The sequence below is a fragment of the Chinchilla lanigera genome, unplaced genomic scaffold (assembly GCF_000276665.1).
Source record: "Chinchilla lanigera isolate Chin_1 unplaced genomic scaffold, ChiLan1.0 scaffold00094, whole genome shotgun sequence".
NCBI classification, from domain to species: Eukaryota; Metazoa; Chordata; class Mammalia; order Rodentia; family Chinchillidae; genus Chinchilla; species Chinchilla lanigera.
This window is the reverse complement of record NW_004955495.1, coordinates 7216806-7236354: the sequence shown is the minus strand read 5'-3', so window position 1 is coordinate 7236354 and position 19549 is coordinate 7216806. Positions and strand designations below refer to the sequence as shown.

Below are 19549 nucleotides of genomic sequence, written 5' to 3'. Positions count from 1 at the left end.
GGATCTGAAATAAAATAGAAGCCGGTTGTGGTGGTACATGCCTGTAATACCAGCACTTGGGAGGCAGAGGCAGGAGGATCACTGAGAGTTTGAGGCCAGCCTGAACTGCATAGTGAAACCCTGCCTCAAAAAGACATAAATAAATAAGTAAGTCTGAGGGAGCTGGGGGTTTCTGGGGGAGAGCTGGCCCCCCAGGCTCAGCACAGCTCTCTCCTATAGCCCCCAGCCCCTCCTTGGATCTATCCGGAGGCCTCTACCAGCCCTGGCCCTGCAGGGCCCCATGTGCCGTGGGCTATGGTCAGGCTGTCATCACGCCCAGGTTTAATTACAAACATCCAATGTCCAGTCCAGTCTGCAGCTGGAGGGCAGGCGGGGGCCTCACAGTCTCCCAGTCTCCTAACCTGGAGCAGCCAAGGGAGGCCCCAGGACTGCCCCCCCCATAACATTAGCATGTGCCCTCGCCTGAGACCCCCAAAGCACCTTAGTTCTCCCCCCAACAAGACAGTGGGCACCTGGTATCTCAGGTGGGCAAGAGTCTAGCCAGGGCAGGCCCCACATGTGCACACTGGGGCGGGGACCAGGCACATAACTCAAGTCCAGCCAGGGAGGAGCACATGGGGTCTCTGCCCATGACGGGGATGGTGGGGCGAGGCCAGGCACGGCTGCACCCCCAAGTGTCTGCTCTGAAGGCGAGGAAGGCTCTGTCTTTGGTATGAGCGCCTGGCTTGGTGCGGGGCAGCAGGCACAGGCAGGAAGGGATGCCCGAGGCTCCCGTGGAGGAGACAGCAGCGGTTCTGTGGTTCCAGCCCGACAGGCCCGGAGAGGAAGGCTGAGTGCCCATAAGGCCACGACAGGGGCACCTGGGGGCAGGAGCCGCTAACAGTCACCTGTGGGCAGAAAGGGAAGGTGAGGCTGGGGACCCTGTGACAATGCATGCACTTCTACCTTGAGCTAGTGAGCAGGGCCATGATCACTATGCGCTGGCCTTTATGACTGCCTGCGCTTGGGGTGGCCAGCAGCTGAGGCTGCAGCTCAGGCCCCTCAAGTTCCTGCTGTGCCCCAGGAATCCCCCGAACCTCTGTGTGCTGCCACTAATCCCAGGGCCTGTCTCGGAAGTGCGCGTGTGAGATGCAGGGCTGCGACTGCCCTGCCCACGGACCTCCTTGTGGACAGAGGGACACCGGTGCCCACAGACGTCTCAGGCGGCCTATGGGACCTCCCCTCCAGGCGATGGCCCTGCCTGCAGTGCTGGCCCAGTCAGGGGGAGGAGGCTGCTGGGCGGGGGGAAGGGCAGGAAGTACATGTTGCCATGGAGACAGGAGAGCAGCGTGACCTCTGCATCCTCTCTAGGGAAATTCCACAGCCCCCTGTGGGCCCCACACTGGTCCAGCTCCAGCTCCCTGCATATGAAGTCCCAGCCTCCAGGACCCCCTCAGTCCAGGCCCCCACTCCAGCCCAACCCCAGCTTCCCAAGTGCCCCCAAGATGGGAACCACATCTCGGTCCTCAGATCAGGCCCCATCTGTACCTGGGCATCGGCTCAGGGTTCCCGTGCAACCACGCCACGCAGGTGCAGCTCGCTCTCGGCAGCCACGATGGGCTGCCCATTCTGCAGGTGGTAGTCGATGAGGTGGCTGATGCTCTCGAACAGCACATCCTTCGTCCGCACCTGCAGGCAGAGGTAGAGCATTAGCACCAAGCCCATGGGGAGGCCACAGAACCCATGGCCCTGCTCTAACAGGCCAAAACTCGGACGCAAGGCCAGGTCAGACCCACGGGACCACAAGGTGCCAGGATTCAAACACAGAACCAGCCCTGAATCCTAGAACTGTGGACAGACTTGGGCTTTGAAGCCACCAGGGTCCTTGGACTGAGCCTCCTGCTATGGGTTACCTGGTGGCCTCCACCAAGATGTGTCCAAGTTCCAACTCCAGTACCTCTGCATATGACCTTACTGGTGAACTATTCAGGTGAAGCTGGGCATGGTGGCACATGCCTGCAATCCTAGCACCTGAGAAGCTGAGGCAGGAGGATCTCTCTGAGCTTAAGGCCAGCCTGGGCTACATAGTGAGCTCAAGGTCAGACTGGATTGTAGAGCAAGACCTTGTCTCAAAAATAAATACATAAACAGATTTTTTTTAAAACTGTGAAAGAATAAATATATGGTGTTCTCAGCCACAGAGTTCATGTCATTTTAGTAGAGTAGCCCCATGAGCAAATACAACCATGACATCTTGGAGATACAGATCCTAAAATTAGAGTCACCAAATCTAAAAACCATCTTCATTTCAGAATGAGGAAATCTTAGCATCACTGAGCTCAAGAGCCAGAGGCAAGGTGGAGAAACCCTTGACCCCAGGGCACTGAGCCTTCCCTGGGTGACGCTGGGCTCCCTGGGTGCTTTCTGTTGGAAAGCAAGTTGAAAGGTACACTCCTGAGCCTGTGCTCAATCACCCACTTCCACGGGCCTGGGGCTTGGGGAGCTGCATTTTAGCAAAGTATCTCCAGGTGTTGGAGCCACTGATCTATCCCAGAGATCCAGGTAATGGAGAGGCACTCAGCCTGGGAACAACTGATCTGTCACCACCCGCCAGGCAAGGTGCCAGGGACAGACCAACAGGGACAGAGCCCAGGCCCAGCTGTGTCCACATGTGCACAGTGCAGAGACGGGCCGTGTGTGAGGCCTGCAAGCTGGCTGGACGGGAGAGCATGATGTACCGCTGAGGCGGCTCTGAGCCTCACGCCCTCCTGTCCTGGGAACAGCCCCTCGGCCTCAGGATGCTGGGAAATATTTCAAAAACCCCGGCACTCCCTGCACACTGGAAAATGCCTAGTGAACCATGAACGGAACAGCGCTAGATCTCACTGGTGTGGGGAGGCTGAGGTTGGAGATTCACCCATGAGTTCAAGGCCAGCCTGAGATACACAGTGGGACCCTCTTAAAACCACCCAGCGGCTGTCGCTCCCTTACCACACCCTCGGGGTCCACCAGCAGCAGGTGCTTGGGCTGCCCGGCGTGCATGCCCGTGAGGACGTACTGCCCGGGGTTGGTGACGCTATCTCGCACCAGGAAGTCCCCATCAGCTCGCAGCAGCCTCTCAGCCGCCCGGCGGCTCATGCGGCCATGGTACCAGGGTTCCTGGCGCAGCTGCTCTTCCGTGGGAGCGATGGGGGCCCGGCGGGTGGGGGGACTGGGCCACTGATCCTCTGCAATGCCCGCCGAGCACTCGTGCAGCCTCAGAGCATCCTCAAAGGGTCCTGCGGGGGAGACAGGTGCTGGAGGTGGGCAGGCAGGGCAGCTGGGCACACAGCCTGGCACGTGGCTATGCCTGCAGCACAAGCACTAAGCTTCAGGCCACAGCCGTGTGTTGGTCCCATGAACCAACAAGGGAGGTTTCTAAGGATGCACAGGGGTGACAGCATCTGGTCCCCCTCTGCGTTTGCACACATTCCTTTGTGCACTGACCTCCTGTCCATCTGTCACTCCCTCTTACCCAGTAACAGGACCCCAGCATTGCACAGCCCACTGGTGACAGCAGGTGTGACCTTCCCCTTGCCGCCTTCAGCTCAAATGCACTACCTGCACGCACCTAACCCTGGTCACTTATGGTCTGGGATCTCACCCTGTCAGGCTAGGAACCCACCTCTATAGGCCCGGGCAATCAGCACGCTCATGCCATCCTTCCAGCCAAAGGATTGGCTGACGGCTGAGCATATCCCCTGGGGTGGGCCAATCAGAGGCAGCCCAGCATATTTAAAGGTGGCCCAGGGGACCACCCACCTCAGATCCCATACCCACCACCTGAATCCTATGCCTGGTACACAGCAGGCGCTCAATAGCGACCAGCCCACGTCCTTATTGCAAGAATGAGAAGAAACAGATGGCAGAGGGAAGAGGGCCTTGCAAACATCTGAGTGAAGAAACTGCCAGCCATCTGGGAGCCCTGGGGAGCCAGCACACAGCAGCCCGGCGGGAGGAGGCTGAAACCGACTGGAAAGAGGGACGGAGGACCCTCCTCCCTCAGGCAGGGAGGGAACAGCCCCACCACGGACTCGGAGTGTGGCCCGACCCTCCCTCATAGGGCGGGGGAGCAGCCCCTGGGGCCCACAGCAGACGGGGGTCCCATGGGCAGAAGAACAAGCTCCTTCCCCCAAACTGTGCGGTCCACGCCAGGTCCGGCCTCGCCCCTCAGACGGGGCCTCACAGGAAGCACAGAGGGCTGCAGGGCCTGGGCAGAAGGCCAGGCCTCCCCATCTGCCTGCAGCCTCCACCCACCCAGACCTGACTTACGCATATCGAACAGGTCCTTCTTGGGGCTCTCCTCAGGCTGCGGGGGCACCAGGTCCTCGGGCTCCAGGGCATCCAGACCCTGTGTGTTGACGTACAGGTGCTCCTCATAGTCCCGAGGCCCCCGGGCATCTGCCTGCACATAGCCATCCCCCGGCAGGGCTGCAGAGGAGAGGGGGCGGTGGGGTCATGGGGACCCTGGGGAGGGGCTGGCCAGGGTGAAGAGAGTGCCCAGGCCAGTCTGGACACGGGCACGTCACGCTAGGTTCACCGTGGACACAGCAGGACTTGTGCAGGGGTGGCAGACGCCCACCCCGAGTGTCACTTTCCAAGACAGCTCCCGATGTTTTGCTAAATCCCCACATTTAAAAAATAACAGCAATAACCAGCTCTCCCTGTAATTATGTTATCAGTGTGATGCATGGTTAGGTCATTTCTTCTGTCTCTGCTCTATTTTCGGATTTGCTTTCTTTTCTTCTTTTTAATTTTATTGTTGAATGTGTAAAGCATTCACACGGTTCAAAAGCCAGGAGGGTAGCGCCAGGAGCCGTCTCCCTCTGGCCCTCAGATCCTCCTGTCGGGACCATTCTGCTCTGCCTCTAGGGGGCGAGGTATCCCCGCCCAGCCTCGTGCCTGCTGGGCCGCCGGCTGCGGGCCTCTGCCTGCCCCAGGGGTGTGAAGCAGTCCCTGGGAACCAACTCCCCCTTCTGCTCTTTGCTCCAGGCTGAGCAACTTCCCCTGGGCACCCACACCACCTTTGTTCTCAGCACTTAACCCTGGGTAGAAGTCACCATCTGGCCAAAGCCAGCACAGGGCCCGAGGTCACAACGTCACTACCCTTGAGGAGGTCTGGGCTCCCATCCCAGCACTGGCCCCTGGGGGAGTGGGCAGGCTAATTAACCTCTGTGCCTCAGCTTCCTCCTCCGGCACAGGGGGAGGGTGAGACCTTCCTCACAAGAGTGGTGAGAACTGAACATGAGCAGGGTGTCGTGGCACACACTGAAATCACCGCACTTGGGAGGCTGAGGCAGGAAGATCAACAGTGAGGTGGACTCCAGCCTGGGCTACACAGTGAGGTCAAGGATAGCCCAAACTACACAGTGAGACCGTCTCCAAACAAACAAAAAACCCAGCATCGAGCAGGAGCTCTGAGTTGGGCCGGGGCTATAGCTCAGTGGCATAGGCGCCTGCCCGGCAAGTGCAAGGTCCTGAGTTAGATTTCCGGTACCAAAAAAAAAAAAAAGAGCTATGAGTCTGCATGAACACTAATTCTGCCCTCACCGCCATGGTTACCAAGAGGCAGAGGCCTTTTTAGCCCAACCTTCCTAACTGCCTAGTGCACAGGCTTTCCTGGGCTTACAGCAGGACTTCGGGGGTGGAGGGGGGACTGACTACAGGATCCTGGAGTGGGAGAGAAGACCCTGCATGTAGCACACGGGTGGAAGAATCCCTAGGCACTGAAGGTGGGGCACTGACATATTGATAGGAGTTCTTGGCCAGAGACTTAGGAGTGGCCTGACAGGAAACAACCACAGCACACGCAAAGGCACCGGGGCAGGAGTCACTAGCGAGCCCCACAGCCAGGAAAGAGCAGCCAGCGTCCCAGAGGGAAAGCAAACCAGGGCCAGAGTACAGCTTGGCAACTGGTGGGCGCCTGGAGATTTCTTTAACCACAGGCGCAGGGTGCTGGTGAACGCACCAACGCTTGGCAGCAAAAGGCCCAGGTTATTTGTGAGGATCTAAATACGGCTCAACACAGATGCTGGCAAGGCTGCAAGAAAACAGGCGGCATAGACAGCCTGGAGGGCAAAACACAGCCCAGCTGCTTCAGGGGGCAGAGAGGCAGCCTTTGGCGACAGGACCAGGCATGAGGAGCCGCCCGGGCACCCAACACAGGACAGCGCTCACGCTGAGAGCAGCAAGGGACAGAAGGGACAGGCCAGCCCGGGAGTGAACGCGGGCTGTGCCCCACTGGCTGTCTCTGGGATCCAAATCCTAAGGGAGAACAAAAGTGCCCAGAGGTAGGCGGCACTTCTGTCACGCGCCTCCTGAGTCACACGGCACGGTGGTCAGGGGCCGGAAGCTCAGTCTTTCCGCTGAAACAGAAGCCCACAGCAAGCCAGGCACAGTGGCCCACGCCTGTCATCCCAGTGTTCTGAGAGGCTGAGGCAGGAGGATCACAAGTTCCAGCTCAGCCTGCATAACTCAGGAAGACCGTGTCTCAAAATAAAAAATAAAAAGGGGCTGGAGAGGTAGCGCCGTGCAGAGGCCTTGGGTTCTATCCTCAGCACTGCAAAAAGAAAAAGTAAGTCCACAGCACCCAGTGGGCAGTCGGGTGAGGGTAGTAATGATTTCCACCCAGGACCCAGGAGCACACCCAGTCCTCGCGTGCAGGCTGAGGGACGAGCACACACGATGCTCATGGCTCTGTCACAGCGGACACCTGGACTCTGCAGATGTCTAGGAGCTGGGGCCAGCGGACACCTGGAATCTGCAGATGTCTAGGAGTTGGGGCCAGCAGCTCAACCTCCGCATGGTGGAGGAAACAGAATGGCAAGGAAATCTGTCATGCAAGGCACGGGGAGAATCCACACAGGACTGTCACATGCATAAAAGCCAGGGTGAGCCACACACCTGTCATCTCAGCACTCTGGGAGGCTGAGGCAGGAGAATTCAAAGTTCAAGCCAAGAGACTTAGCAAGACCCTATCTCAAAATAAAAAGGGATGTAGCTCAATGTGAATGCTGGCTGGCCTTGAACTCTCTCTTGAACTCTCTCTACAGGCTGACCTTAAACTCACAGCAATCCTCCTGACTCTGCCTCCTGAGCACTGGGATTACAGGTATGCACATTATGCCCAGTTTATATGCCTGGTGTTTTGACCCATGCGATTCCGAGCTATGAGTCTGCATGAACACTAATTCTGCCCTCACCGCCATGGTTACCAAGAGGCACAGGCCCCGTCCCCAAAGGCATCACACTCATCTGTCTGGGGAAGAGCACTGATTTGCATCTCAGCCACCTCAAAGGCAAGCTGACACCACAGAGGGGAATCAGAGGCTGAGGGACAGGCTGAGAGGGTTGTGCCCTACCTGAGCCGGAAGAGCACTGGTCCCACTGCAGGCTGCGGGTGTCTCTTCGCAATGGAGATGCTCCCTGAGAAAGAGAGGCAGGGGCCCCTGGATATGTGCAGCCCTGTGCCGGCCAGCACCCCAGCACCCACCCCAACCCCACTGGCTGCCAACTTGAACAGTCAGACCTCAGCCTCTGCCAGGGTCCCGCCTCTCTAGCCACCAGCAGCAGCCATCGGGCCCCCTAGTGCTTCCCTGTGGCCTTCTCTGTCCCGGGGAAGGCGGTCACCTGCCTCCACCTTGCACACAATGTTCCCTGTGCCCTGTGCCCTTCCCAGCTTGGCTCCCCAGGAGCGGTCCCAGTCACCCCCCCCACCCGCAGCCAAGCCTCCAAGGCCCCTGACCACCTCCAAAGCGTCCCTGTGTGAACTCCCCATAGCCCCGTCCCGGCTGTGGCGGGGAGAGGGGATCCGGCACACGGTGGCACCCCGAGAGGGTGTCTGGGAGCAAATGAGCCATAGCAGGTCAGCAGATGAGGGTGGGGGCCAAGACCCCCAGGAGTGAGGCGCTCGGGAGCAGGAACCCCCCGCCCCAGCCCGGCCCACGTGGATGACACGCTGACCTGGCCGAGCGCTGCGAAGCCACAGGGCTGCGTGATAGCCAGCCTGGAGTCCACCAGCCCGCCCGGCGGCGGCTCCTTCCCCGGGATGCTGTTGTAGTAGTTGTGTCCCTCGGCCTCCTCCTCCTCCCCCCAGGCCGACTCCTCCAGCCCGGTCAGCCTGGGTGGGGGTGGGGCACAGAGCAGTTTGGCGATGAGGACAGTGACAACGCAGCCGCGTGCGCCTGCGCAAACCACTGTCCCTTCATCTTCACCCAGCCCCCGTGGGACAGGGTGGGGTGCAGGAGGGGGACTCTCTCAGGTCAAGGGAGGCACGAGGAGTAAGGGCCCACCCCAGTCAGCGGGCCTCATACTCAGCTACCTTTCGGGGGGCACGACTGCCTTGGGGGGGCTGTGCAGGTACTGCTTGAAGCGCAACTCGAAGGCTTGGCCCACGGTGCTGATGACGCTCTGCGCCAGGCCCTCGCAGCACTCCAGGATGTGACAGGCTAGGGCCAGTGACCTGTGAGGCCGCTGCTGCCAGGCCCCAGCCCCAGCGCAAGGCTGCCCGACCCAGCCTGCAGCCCCGCCTCCCCCACGCCTCACCTCTCTGGTTGATGGGGTCCTTGGCGACGTAGGCCACATAATCCGTCATGTCCTGGGGACAGGGGTGCTGGCAGAGATCGGCTGGGCCCACCTGGCCCCCACCTGGATCCTGCACCCCAGCCTCACAGAGGGACGGGGCCACAGGTCTGGGGGAATGTGGAGGCTCTGAGGGTTACCCAACCTGTCCCCACCTTACCGTGTCACCACCCGATGCGAAGGAGATGGACTGCATGTGGTGGCTGGCGATGACCTGCAGGGCGGGAGGTGCATGTGGTCGGGAGCCATTTCCAGAGCGGGGACCACGGCTGGATCAGGACATGGAGGGACGCAAGGGGCAGGCATGGGGACAGAGGTGTTCTCTTTATAGGGTCCCCCCACAGCTGGCCTTGGCCAGCCAAGACGACCAAGATTCCATCAGGATGGACCTCGGGGCTCAGGGGTTCACAGGGCCACAGAGGGGACTGTGCCACCCCCACGGGAAGACACACTCAAGTATGTGTCCCCTAGATCCTCAGAGAGATACAGACACAGAGATACACAGAGGTGGACACACAGTGACACAGGGACACAACCTAACACACACACACACACACACACACACAGCAGCACAAGACGACTGGCAGCAGCAGCCCTGGGCTCATTTGCATGCTTATTTGCATGTGTTTGAAGTGGTCCCACCTCCTCTGCCACCTGTCCCTCAAATCCCCTCATGACAAGGGGGGTGGCAGTGTCCTCCTCACAGAACATCCCCTCTTCAGCCCTGTGGGGCCCCTGAGCCCTGCCAGGTGTCCCAGAAACACTGCTCTCGGGAGCCTCGTGGTCCTGCTGCAGGATGGCGGCCAGGACAATGTAGGGGCGCGGTGGTGTCCCCGCTGCACACTGCCTGGGCTCTAGCTCACCCTGTCCCTTGTCCCAGCCAGGGAGTCTGTGGAACAGGCAGCAGTGAGGTTCCATGTCTCAGCTGCTGCACGCCACGCACACCCCAATGCCCAGGACTCCACATTCCACTCCCGGAAAGGGGGCTTCTGCGGCGACTTCATTCCTGTCCCCAGTAGCTGAGCCTCGTATCAAGCCAGAACTTGCCCTGGGGCCATGGTCTCCCACTGAGGAGCCAGACCCTTCCGAGGCACAGCTGGCCCCAGGAGATGGCCAGCAGGGCTCCTCGAGTCTCGAGCCTCAGCCTCCCCCAAGACAGATGTCGGGGAGGGTGGGAGGCACGTGGGGGTCACAGCCGCCAGCCCGGGAGCTGAATGCCCATTCACTGACCTCCTGCGGCAGTGGGGCTCCTTCAGCATTCGCCCCGTGCCTGGCCGGCTGCTGCTCTCCACCCCAGACTTCCCCTTTGAATCCCGGATCAGAGCCCACCACCAACTTGGCCAAAATGAGAAACTCAGGTCCAGAGCACTAAGACCGGACCTGCCCTAGGCCACATGAAGTCCCTCGGCAGACGCTCCATTCATCTCTCAGGTTTACCCCAAGTTGGCCCTTCCCCCGCGGGACACAGCAGCAGCCTTGACTCCGGGCCGATCCATCCCAACGGCTGGACTGTCTCTGGCCCCACCCAGTGCCTTCCCCATGGCCCCTGCTGGCCTCTGCCAGATGTCCCTCTCCCCACCATCTCCCAGACCCCTCCCTGCAGCCCCTTCTGCCCCAGAACGCTTTTTAGAACTCAGCTCTATCCCTGCATCTCTGCCATCAGAAGCCAGGGTCCACCTTTCACTGTGGACCTGAGTTGAGGGGAAGCACCCTGGACCCCACAAGAGCTGAGTCACCTCTTCCACGTCCACACCCGGAGCCACCCCAGTCCTGACACCCCCAGTCCCTGCAACAGTGTGCCACCCGGCCAGCGGTGCTGTCCCCTGGGCTCCCAGCTTGCAGCAGGGCCCCTGGACAGCTTTCTGGATGTGTCTGGAGGCACATCCACCCTGCACCCGTCCTTCCACCTCCTCTTGGTTCCACCTAGGCGACAGACTCCAGGACCTTCTCAAGGATCCTGGGAGTTGCTAGGGGGCCCAGCTATCACGTGGCAGCTGAGGGCGATGAGGCACTCACCTGACGGGTGGCGGGCACCGAGAGGTTAAGGCCGTCGATGGAAATGTTCACAGAAATGCTCATGCCGGCAAAGCGTAGGTTGCTCTTCCCCAGGATAGAGGACAGTGCCTTGTTGGGCGCCTGGGGAGGGGGCAGAGAGAAGGAGCGCAACGAAGAAGGGGCGGGGCTCAGCGTGCACGCGACTGAGAAGGGGCGGGGCTCCGGATAGGGGCGGGGCCAGAAAGGAGGGCGGGGCTCCGCATGGGGCGGCGTTCAGCCAGAGCACGGGGGACCGGGACTCAGCTCGTGGGACCTGCGCAGGCAGGCAGTGTCACAGGGGCACCCAGGATGGCCGCTGTGTCCCCATAGCCTTGGAGCTTGCCTGCCAGCTGGAGGGGAGTGGCAGTCCTCACCCACCTTCTTCTTCCAGGAGCCCCTGATGCCTGGCACGGCCTCGTGGAGCCGATTGATGGCCTCCCTGTGGTTGGAGGGCGACACCTGGAGTGAGGGAACCGGAAAGGGCAGGGGCAGGGCCCAGAGGAGATGGGGCCAGACGGAAAGGAGGGCCCGGAGCAAGAGGCCTGCCCTCCACCCCAACCCCATTCTCCTTCCTGTGTCCACTACGTCCCTGGGAGGGGTCAGACCCAGGGCCGGACAGGACAAGCGGCGGTCCCCTGCCTGAGCCACCCCAGGTGGCAGGAACCGAACCCCAACAGTGCAGGAGACAGCCACGACCCCCAGGGACACTGAAGGTCCCTCAGGCACAAAATAGCCCCAAGGATGTCAGTGTCCTGGAGAGACACAGCCCTGACCCTGCACAGGCCAGGGGACTGAGACAGGCAGCTGTGGAGAAACACAGTCGGCCTTGCCTCAGAAGGGTAAACTGAGTCACCCCTGGACCCAGCAGTTCCACTCCTACTACAGCATCACTCAGCCGGGCGACGCCATGGCGCGGACAGACCTCGACGACAGGCCCGGGTGTGGTGGGATCACCTGCCTCTCTGTGCTACCCACCCAGGACACCCCAGAGTGCCACCCACGGTCCCCCAGCACCCCGTGGGAAATGGCACAGCGCCCTGCAACCTGGCTGGTCACTTTCCTACAGAGAAAAACCGAGTCTGGGAGGTGTGGGTAACCATCATGACCCGTGGAGGGCAGGGCAGGACTGAGGTGTAGGCCCCAAGCCCCCAGACCCAAGGTGCCACCACCGAGGCACTCCCCGGATGAGGCAGGTGGGGGGACCTGTCCCCAGTAGGCCTCCCAGGGTCCCTGACACGATCACCTCCCATCCCAGCTCATCCCCCTCAAGAGGCCTTGAGCCAGGCAGCGCTGAGCCCCCAAGTGGCCTCCGAGGGCTCACCTGGTCACCTGGGTCCGAGTGCTGAAGTCCAGGGAGCGCATGGATCTGAGCACCTCAATGCAGCCCATGTACTAGGGACAGAGGTACCAGAGTCAGCGACAGAGCCACAGTCCAGGCCCTGGGCCGTCTCCCAGTTAGTCTCATGTTCCCCACTCTCACCACCCTGCTGCTTGCTCTGCCCTGACAGTTACCCTGCTGCCCCAGGGCCTTGGCACCTGCCGCCTGCCGCTGCTCCCTCCCCACTGCAGGCCCAACCACTGTCACCCACTGAACACATGGTGGCTCTGTTGTGTGCTAGGGTGTCCTGTCCAAGCTCCAACGGCCTGGAGCCTTGGGCAGAGCAGGCTGGATGTGACTGTCACCCTCCAAACCCTGTGCATCCCGCTGGAAGATGCAGGACAGGGCCACACTGCTGGGGACATGCAAGACAGGCGAGCCCAGACAGGAGGTGAATTCTGGGAGTGGAAGGAGCTTCCTCCCGGCGTGACAGAATGTTGGGGGGCAACACTGTGAATGTACCAAACCCCACTGGACGGAGCACTACAAAATGATGAATGGCTAATTTTGTTTTGCTTTTTTCTTTTTTGAGCTGAGGATGGACTCCAGGGCCTAGGCTCAAACTTACAGTCCTCCTGCCTCATCCTCCCAAAGTGCTGGGAACACAGGCGTGAACCATCCTGCCAGGGTTCTTTTGCTATCAGTTTTTTTTTTTTTTTTTTTAATTCAATGTCTTACTTTTCTTTTTTTTTTTTTGAGAAGCTGCCCCCCAAAAATACTCTTGTCTCAGCTTAAAGACTTCACCATGCCTGGCTTATTTTGTGATTTTTATCCCATCTTATTTTGTTTTGTATCATTTTTTGAGACAGGGCCTCGCTACATAGTTCAGGCTGACCTTGAACTTCTCATGTAGCCCAGGCTCCAACTCAAAGCCTGCCTCAGCCTCCCAAGCCCTGGGATGACAGGGGTGCACCCCCACACCCAGCCCATTTTGTAAAAACGACAAACACCCACCACCTTTGAGCCCACAATGCCATTTTTAGAGCTTTACTCCATAGCCATCCCAGCCCAGATCCCTAAACTCTAACCCAGCTCTGCCCAGAGCTGGAGGTGGGCACAAGGCCAGGTTGCTGCCGCAGAGCCTCCCCCCCAGGCAACAGCTCCCAGCCTGCAGGCCTCCGTCTCCCCGCCAGTGCCTGTGAGCCTGCACCCCTGGCCCACCCTGCCGCGCCTGCAGCACTGAACGTGTACAGAGAAACCCCGGCTCAGCAGGGTCCATTCCGCAGAGGCAGGGTGCCCTGTTATACTGAATTTCTACTAAACAGTGGAGAAGTTTATTAATATTAAACCAGCGTGGTGATGCACGGCTGCCATCCCCGTACTCAGGAGGCTGAGGCAAGACGATGACCACGAGTTTGAGGTCAGCTTAGGCTACCTAACAAGACCCTGTCTCAAAAAAAAAAAAAAGGAAGGAAGAGAAGTCATTATTATTATCACCATCATTATTTCCCAAGTAGTACATGGGACACACACTAAAATTTGTCTGCACTCCTCAGAGATGTAACTGGTTCTGCTGTGTTTTTGCCACAGATAAACAAATCATGGTACTTGGGACAGAAGCGGATACAGGTGTAAGCAGAAGCAGTTGTTAGACATGTACAAGAGCCAGTGTTGGTGTCACCTTGCGAGACAGGGAACAGTGAGGGAGCCTTCTATAGAAGCGGGAGGGGGTCGTCCAGGCCGTGTGCAGGGCTCCCGCGGCCCGCGCCTCTCATACGGGGACGAGGTGGCCTGGGCAGGGTCCCCATGACTGCCCAGGGTGGAGGACCTGGGCACCCTCAGTAGTTTGTAAAAATGGTCATTGTTCAGTGAATGTGACACACAGGCCTCAGAAGAGGGCTGCCCTAAGAGCCTTGTGACTGCCCCAGGCCACCAGCCCAGCCTGCCGGACCAGACAGTGTCCCCGCTGACACGGGGCCAATGGTCACAAAAGCAGGGCCTGGGGACACTCACCCACACATACACAGAATCTTGAGAAATGCCCGATGTAGGCTGTGGGGTAGTGAGCTACCCAGCAAAGGTTCACGGGGACAGTGACCCTGGGTCAGCCAAGGGAGGGTCCAGGTCAAGCAATTAGCATAGGCCCGGAAGTGGGTACCACCATGGAGACCAGAGGATCAAGGCAGAGCTGTAGCATGGGAGCTGGGGTCGGGGTGTCCATTCTGAGAGGTGAGTCATGAGAGAGCTTCAGGCTGCGGGGGATGGGGAGGCTGAGCTGCCTCACCTGTTGTGGGTGGATGTACGGGTGGGTGATGGATGATGGATGGATGATGATGAGCACAGGGGTGGACAGATAGATTATAGGTACATCAGTGGTTGAATAGATGGTGGGTGAATGGATGGATGGGTGGGTAGGTAGCTGGAAAAATGGATGGGTGGATGGATGCACGGATGGATGGTGGATGGGTGGGTCGATAGGTAAACAGATGGATTAGTGGGCAGATGGATAGAGAGATGAATGGACGGATAGATGGATGGATGGATGATGGATGGATGAACGTATGGGCCTATAGATGGACAGGTGGATGGATGATGAGTGGATGGGTGGACAGACAGAAGGATCACAGGTAAATCAATGGCTGAACAGACAGCAACTGGGTGGATGGATGGGTGGACGGATGCGTGGGTGGACGAATGAATGGATGACAGATGATGGATGATGGATGGGCAGGGGAGTGGGGGGGATGGTCAGAGGATGGGCTGACCACTGAATGCACAGGTGTGGATTATATATCCATCATATGTCACACATGAAGCACTTCACAGGGCATCAACAACAGTCCTTGTCCCCAGGACAGGTGTGGACAGCTTTGGAGGGATGTCAGCTACTCAGTGGATACCCTCCCTCAAGCAGAACACGTCTCTGGTGGGTGTCCATGCTAGCATCTGACACTCCAGGGCCATACCGGGGGGATGTTGTTGATGCTACTGGTCTGGGTAGCACATTCTCTCATCACTGATTTAAGCCAATTTGATAGCTATGAGGTATAGGGGTCACAAGGTGGGAGCCTCAAAAAAAGAAGAGGACCCCCAAGAAAGGTCGGTCTTTTCTTCTAGTAGAAAAGTTGGGTCCATAACAATGCCTGGTGCTGTGGCTGCCTCCTTGTGACCATGAGGAAAAATGAGTCAGCACACTGAATATGACCACACAAAAGAAAGAACCTAGATCTTGAGGGTTGCTGCCAAGCTGCCTCCTGCAGATGGTCACTGCCTACACCCTGCACCATGAGGCAAGGGCTCCTTGGGAAGCAGGCAGCTCAGTCAAGACAGAACAAGAGCACAGGCCTGGGCATCCACAGACCCAGGTGACAGCTCTGGAAAGCACCAGGTTTTGGTCCACAGAGCCAGTGCGGCCCTGACATGGCCCCTTCAGCAAAGACTCAGAGTCAGGGATAAACAGCCACCTAGGACGGGGCTGCTCGATGGGTCCCTGCTTCCCTGCGGGGCCACTTAAATCTGATGTAAGAGGGGCTGGGGATTTAGCTCAGCGGCAAAGCGCCTGCCTGGCAAGCGCAAGGTCGTGAGTTCGGTTCCTGGTACCGGAGAAAAACCAAAAAAAAAAAAAAAATCTGATGTAAGATTAAAAACGACGCTCCACATCACAGTGACAGCAGATACACAGCGGTCCTCTGGGCAGCGTGGGGCCACAGGAGGAGGGCCCTTTCTACAGGACTTCAGCCACCAGCACAGGAGCTGACCCCAGACAGAGCCAGGGCTCTGAGGATGGAGCATGCGCCCCTGGGGCCATCTGACCCATCACCAAAACCAAGCTTCAGACAACCGGGTGCATCTGCCTGGGTGTCGGAGCCCAGACACCCACATCCAGGTCTGTGCAGAGCCAGCTGCCTCCCCCAGTGTCTGGCCATGAGCGGCTCTGCTTTGTGTCATTTGGCTGGCGACCACATCACGCCCTGCCTCCACCATCACACCCCCTTCCCGGACATCTTCACACAGCCTGCTTGCTTGTTTTCCTCCTCTTCCTCCTCCTCTTCCTCTTCTCCTCCTTCATTGTTTTTTAAGAGGTTCTCACTATGTAGCCCATGCTGATCTCAAACTCATAGCAATCCTCCTGCCTCAGCCTCCTGAGTGCTAGAATGACGGATGTACACCACCACACCCAGCCGCTTCCTTGGTTTTGATGCACCTCAGCTTCTGCAAAAAACAGGCAGAAAACCTCCAGGTTCTGAGGAGCAATCAGCCCAGGTCTCCAGAAACAACAGGTGCAGAGCTGCAGCCCAGCTGGACTCACATCTGTGCACGGCCCTTCCATCCACATGCAGAGAGGCACAGGGCTCTGTGAGGGTCTGTGATACCAGGAGCTAGGGCGTCAACTGGCTCTGAGCCTCCTGGCTGCTAGAATGAAGCCCCACAAACCTGGGGGCACTGGGCTGAATCCAGGCATGGGCAGCAGGGGTGCTCCTCCTGAGGTTCCAGGGAGAACCCAGGTCCTCATTCTGGCTCCTAGAGGCGCCTGCAGCCCTCGGCTTTTGGCCCCTTCCTCCATCTGCAGAGTTGGCAGTGCTGTTTCGTCAGCCTCTCTCTGCCTCTCACCCTCCTGCACCCACTCAGGGGAGGCCTGAGGTGGCCAAGGGTGACCCCCTCTCAGGGTCCTGAAGTTGGACTCATAGGGGTCATTAATCTGCCAATCATGGGTCCTCAGAGATTCTCACCCTCATGGGAGGAGCCCTTGCTCCAGGTCTGGGCCTGGATGACCACAGAGTAACCTTGGCCTCTCTGTGCCTCAGTTTCCCCAACTGTAATGGGGACTGCCTGGTGCAAGAGGGTTGTGCTCAGACCTGCTGATCCCATGTCTCTTCCTTGGTGTGACTGGGGGTGGGCGCTGCCCGACCCCACCTCCTACTTCTCTGCCAGCCGGAGACTTGTCTGGCACCCACTCCTCCTGGGAAACCCCTGCAGGAAGCAGCAGCTCCCAGGACATGGGGCTGGGCTGAGGCTGCTTTAGACTTCGCACTGTCCATTACCAGGACCACTGCCCCTGCTACTGTCAGCACCCCCAGCTGTTCTAGGCTGGGGCTTCCAGAGCTGCATGTCTCAGCCTAGATCTCACCTCCTGCCCATCTCTTTTTGTTTTTTGCTTTTCCTTTTTTTTTTCCGGTACCGGGAATTGAACTCACGACCTTGCGCTTGCCAGGCAGGCCCTGTGCCGCCGAGCTAAATCCCCAGCCCGCCCCCATCTCTCACTCTGCCACCAAATTTTACTATTTCCTCGGCCCTCCCAGGCCCTGTGACTTCTGAACTTCCCCATTTATTTGCATCCTCCCCTCCTCTTGGTACTGTACTGGGTTTTGAACCCAGGGCCATCCCACTGAGCTACATCCCCAGCTTGTTTTTATTTTCTATTTTGAGGCAGAGCCTCACTACATCATCACTAAATTGCCCAGGGTAGTAGGCTCAACTTGTCATTTCCCTTCCTCAGCCTCCCAGAGTTCTGGATGACAGGTGTGTCTGCTTTGCCTGGCTTCTTCTGTTCTTTTATTTACTTGTTGCCTCTCCCACTACAACCTGCAGTTACTTCCGCATCTTCCCTACCTGAAGGGAGTAGACAAATGCTAACCACGTGCGCTGCACGCTAACTGTCCACCCAGACCTGGAGCCAGGAGCAAGTTCCAAACCTGTGGGTCCAGGCTGGCCCTGGGGATCTGCATGTCCCAGAGATCTGATGCCAGCCTGGACCCCTCATGGGGCTGCTGTAACAAACTCCCACCGACTAGGAGGCTTAAAACAGAACAAGCCCAGTGTAGAGGCACACACCTCTAATCCCAGCAAGCAGGAGGCTGAGGGAGGGGATCGATGGGGGATTGAGGCCAGCTTGGGCTCCACAGTGAGTTCAAGGCCAGCCTGCACTACACAGAGAGACCTTATCTCAAAACAAACAAAAAACCAGAAATGTACTCCCTCTCAGCTCTGGAGGGAGGAATTCTGAGATCAGTCCGTGCAGGGCCGCACTTCACTTGCAAGTGCCAGGGAAGGATCCTCCCTGCTTCTCCCAGCTTCGGGGACACCTGACAAGCTTCAGGGGCTCTGGGCTTGTGACTGTGTCACTCCAGCCCGGTCTCCTCTTCTCTTGGCCCTTCTTGGCCTCTTCGGGCCTCTCCTCACAGAGACACGAGTTGCAGCTTTGGTTGTTGTGTTTTGTTTTGTTTTGTTTTTCCGGTACCGGGAATCGAACTCACGACGTCGCGCTTGCCCGGCAGGCGTTGGGCCTCTGAGCTATATCCCCAGCCCCACGAGTTGCTGCTTTGGGATGAACTATAATCCAGCAGCACTACACCAACCTGATAACATCCGCAAGGTCCCCTCTTCCCACTCAGGTCCCTTTCACAGATCCCCAATGTGCACGGATGCGGGGTGGCTTGGGCTGGTATGGGGGTGGGGCGAATGCTGGGGACGCTTCTCAGAAAGCAAGCAATCAGGCCGGCCAGCCCAGACACTCCCCAGACACTCCCGTAGGCTCCTAACGGAAGCACAGCAAGGAGCTGAGGGCCCTGCCCACGCCAACACCTCCACCAGTCACTGATGGTTTTGAAACTTCGGTGGGCGGATGAGGGGGGTCTCAGAAGGCCAGCATTACACACCTGCAGCTTACTTCCAAATGGTTTATTAAAACCTAGACATCAAAGCCAGGTGTGGAGGCGCGTGCCTGTGGTTCCAGCTATCAGGGAGGCTCAGGCAGAAGGATTTCAAGTTCCAAGCTACCCTGGGCAATTTAGCGACAATCTGTCTGAAACTAAAATAAAAAGGGCCGCGGGTGCGGCTCTGCGGTGAACGATCGCCTAGCTGTGTGAAGCCCGGGCTCCCATCCGCAGCACCACCAAAAGACAAAAACAAACTACACACACACACACACACACACACACACACGGGGCACTGAGAGGCTGCGTCAGCGTCCGCGGTGGAGGGGCTCATCTACCCCCGCACTTCCTCTGCGCGTGACACGGCCCAGAACAAAATCCCGGGATAAATAAACAAAGGTGGGTCTCTCCGGCCACATGGGGCGGGGTGCAGGTCCGTGGTCTCTCATCTGGAACCCCGAGATCCTGGGGCCCCATTAAAGTCGCCAGCACCTCTGGCCAAGGTCTCTGCCGTGGAGCTTTCCGAAGGCGGGCTGGCTGCGTCTCATCCGGGTTGCTCCTCCCGGACCCCAACCCAAGGAGAGAGGGGACTACACCTGCGCATGCGCCCCTCCCACCTGCGCCTCTCCCCGCCCCTCCCCACGTGACGCCGTGGGAACCAGACCAGAGATGGGGGTCGCGGAGGTGGGGAGAGTGGACATCTAGCTCTTAGGGTCCAGGCCCTTTAGAGGAAGTGTGGAGAGACCCCCAGGCCCCTGGATGCAGGGAGGGGGTTCGGAGGGGACGCGACGCCGAGGTCCCGCGGGCGCACTCACCCGGACGATGTAGGAGACCCCGGGCCCCAGGACCCTGGCGTCGGGGTGCAGCCAGCCGTGCGCGGGCTTGTGGATGAAGCCGCCCTTGCGCGCCCATTCGTCAGCCGCGGCGTCCGAGGGCCCGATCGCCC

General features: G+C 58.9%; 1 protein-coding gene across 1 annotated transcript; it reads right to left on the bottom strand.

Moving 5' to 3' along the window:
- Window positions 1-298: 298 nt before the first annotated feature.
- Shc2 (SHC (Src homology 2 domain containing) transforming protein 2) lies at window positions 299-19549 on the bottom strand (the record flags this gene model as incomplete). Its single annotated transcript, XM_013505336.1, is given in 13 exon segments — window positions 299-887; window positions 1528-1668; window positions 2971-3257; window positions 4291-4449; window positions 7380-7443; window positions 7981-8137; window positions 8339-8465; window positions 8563-8614; window positions 8759-8812; window positions 10615-10734; window positions 11011-11071; window positions 11954-12024; window positions 19419-19549. Coding segments are annotated over 12 exon segments (1412 nt in total), but the record flags the coding sequence as incomplete, so codon positions are not given.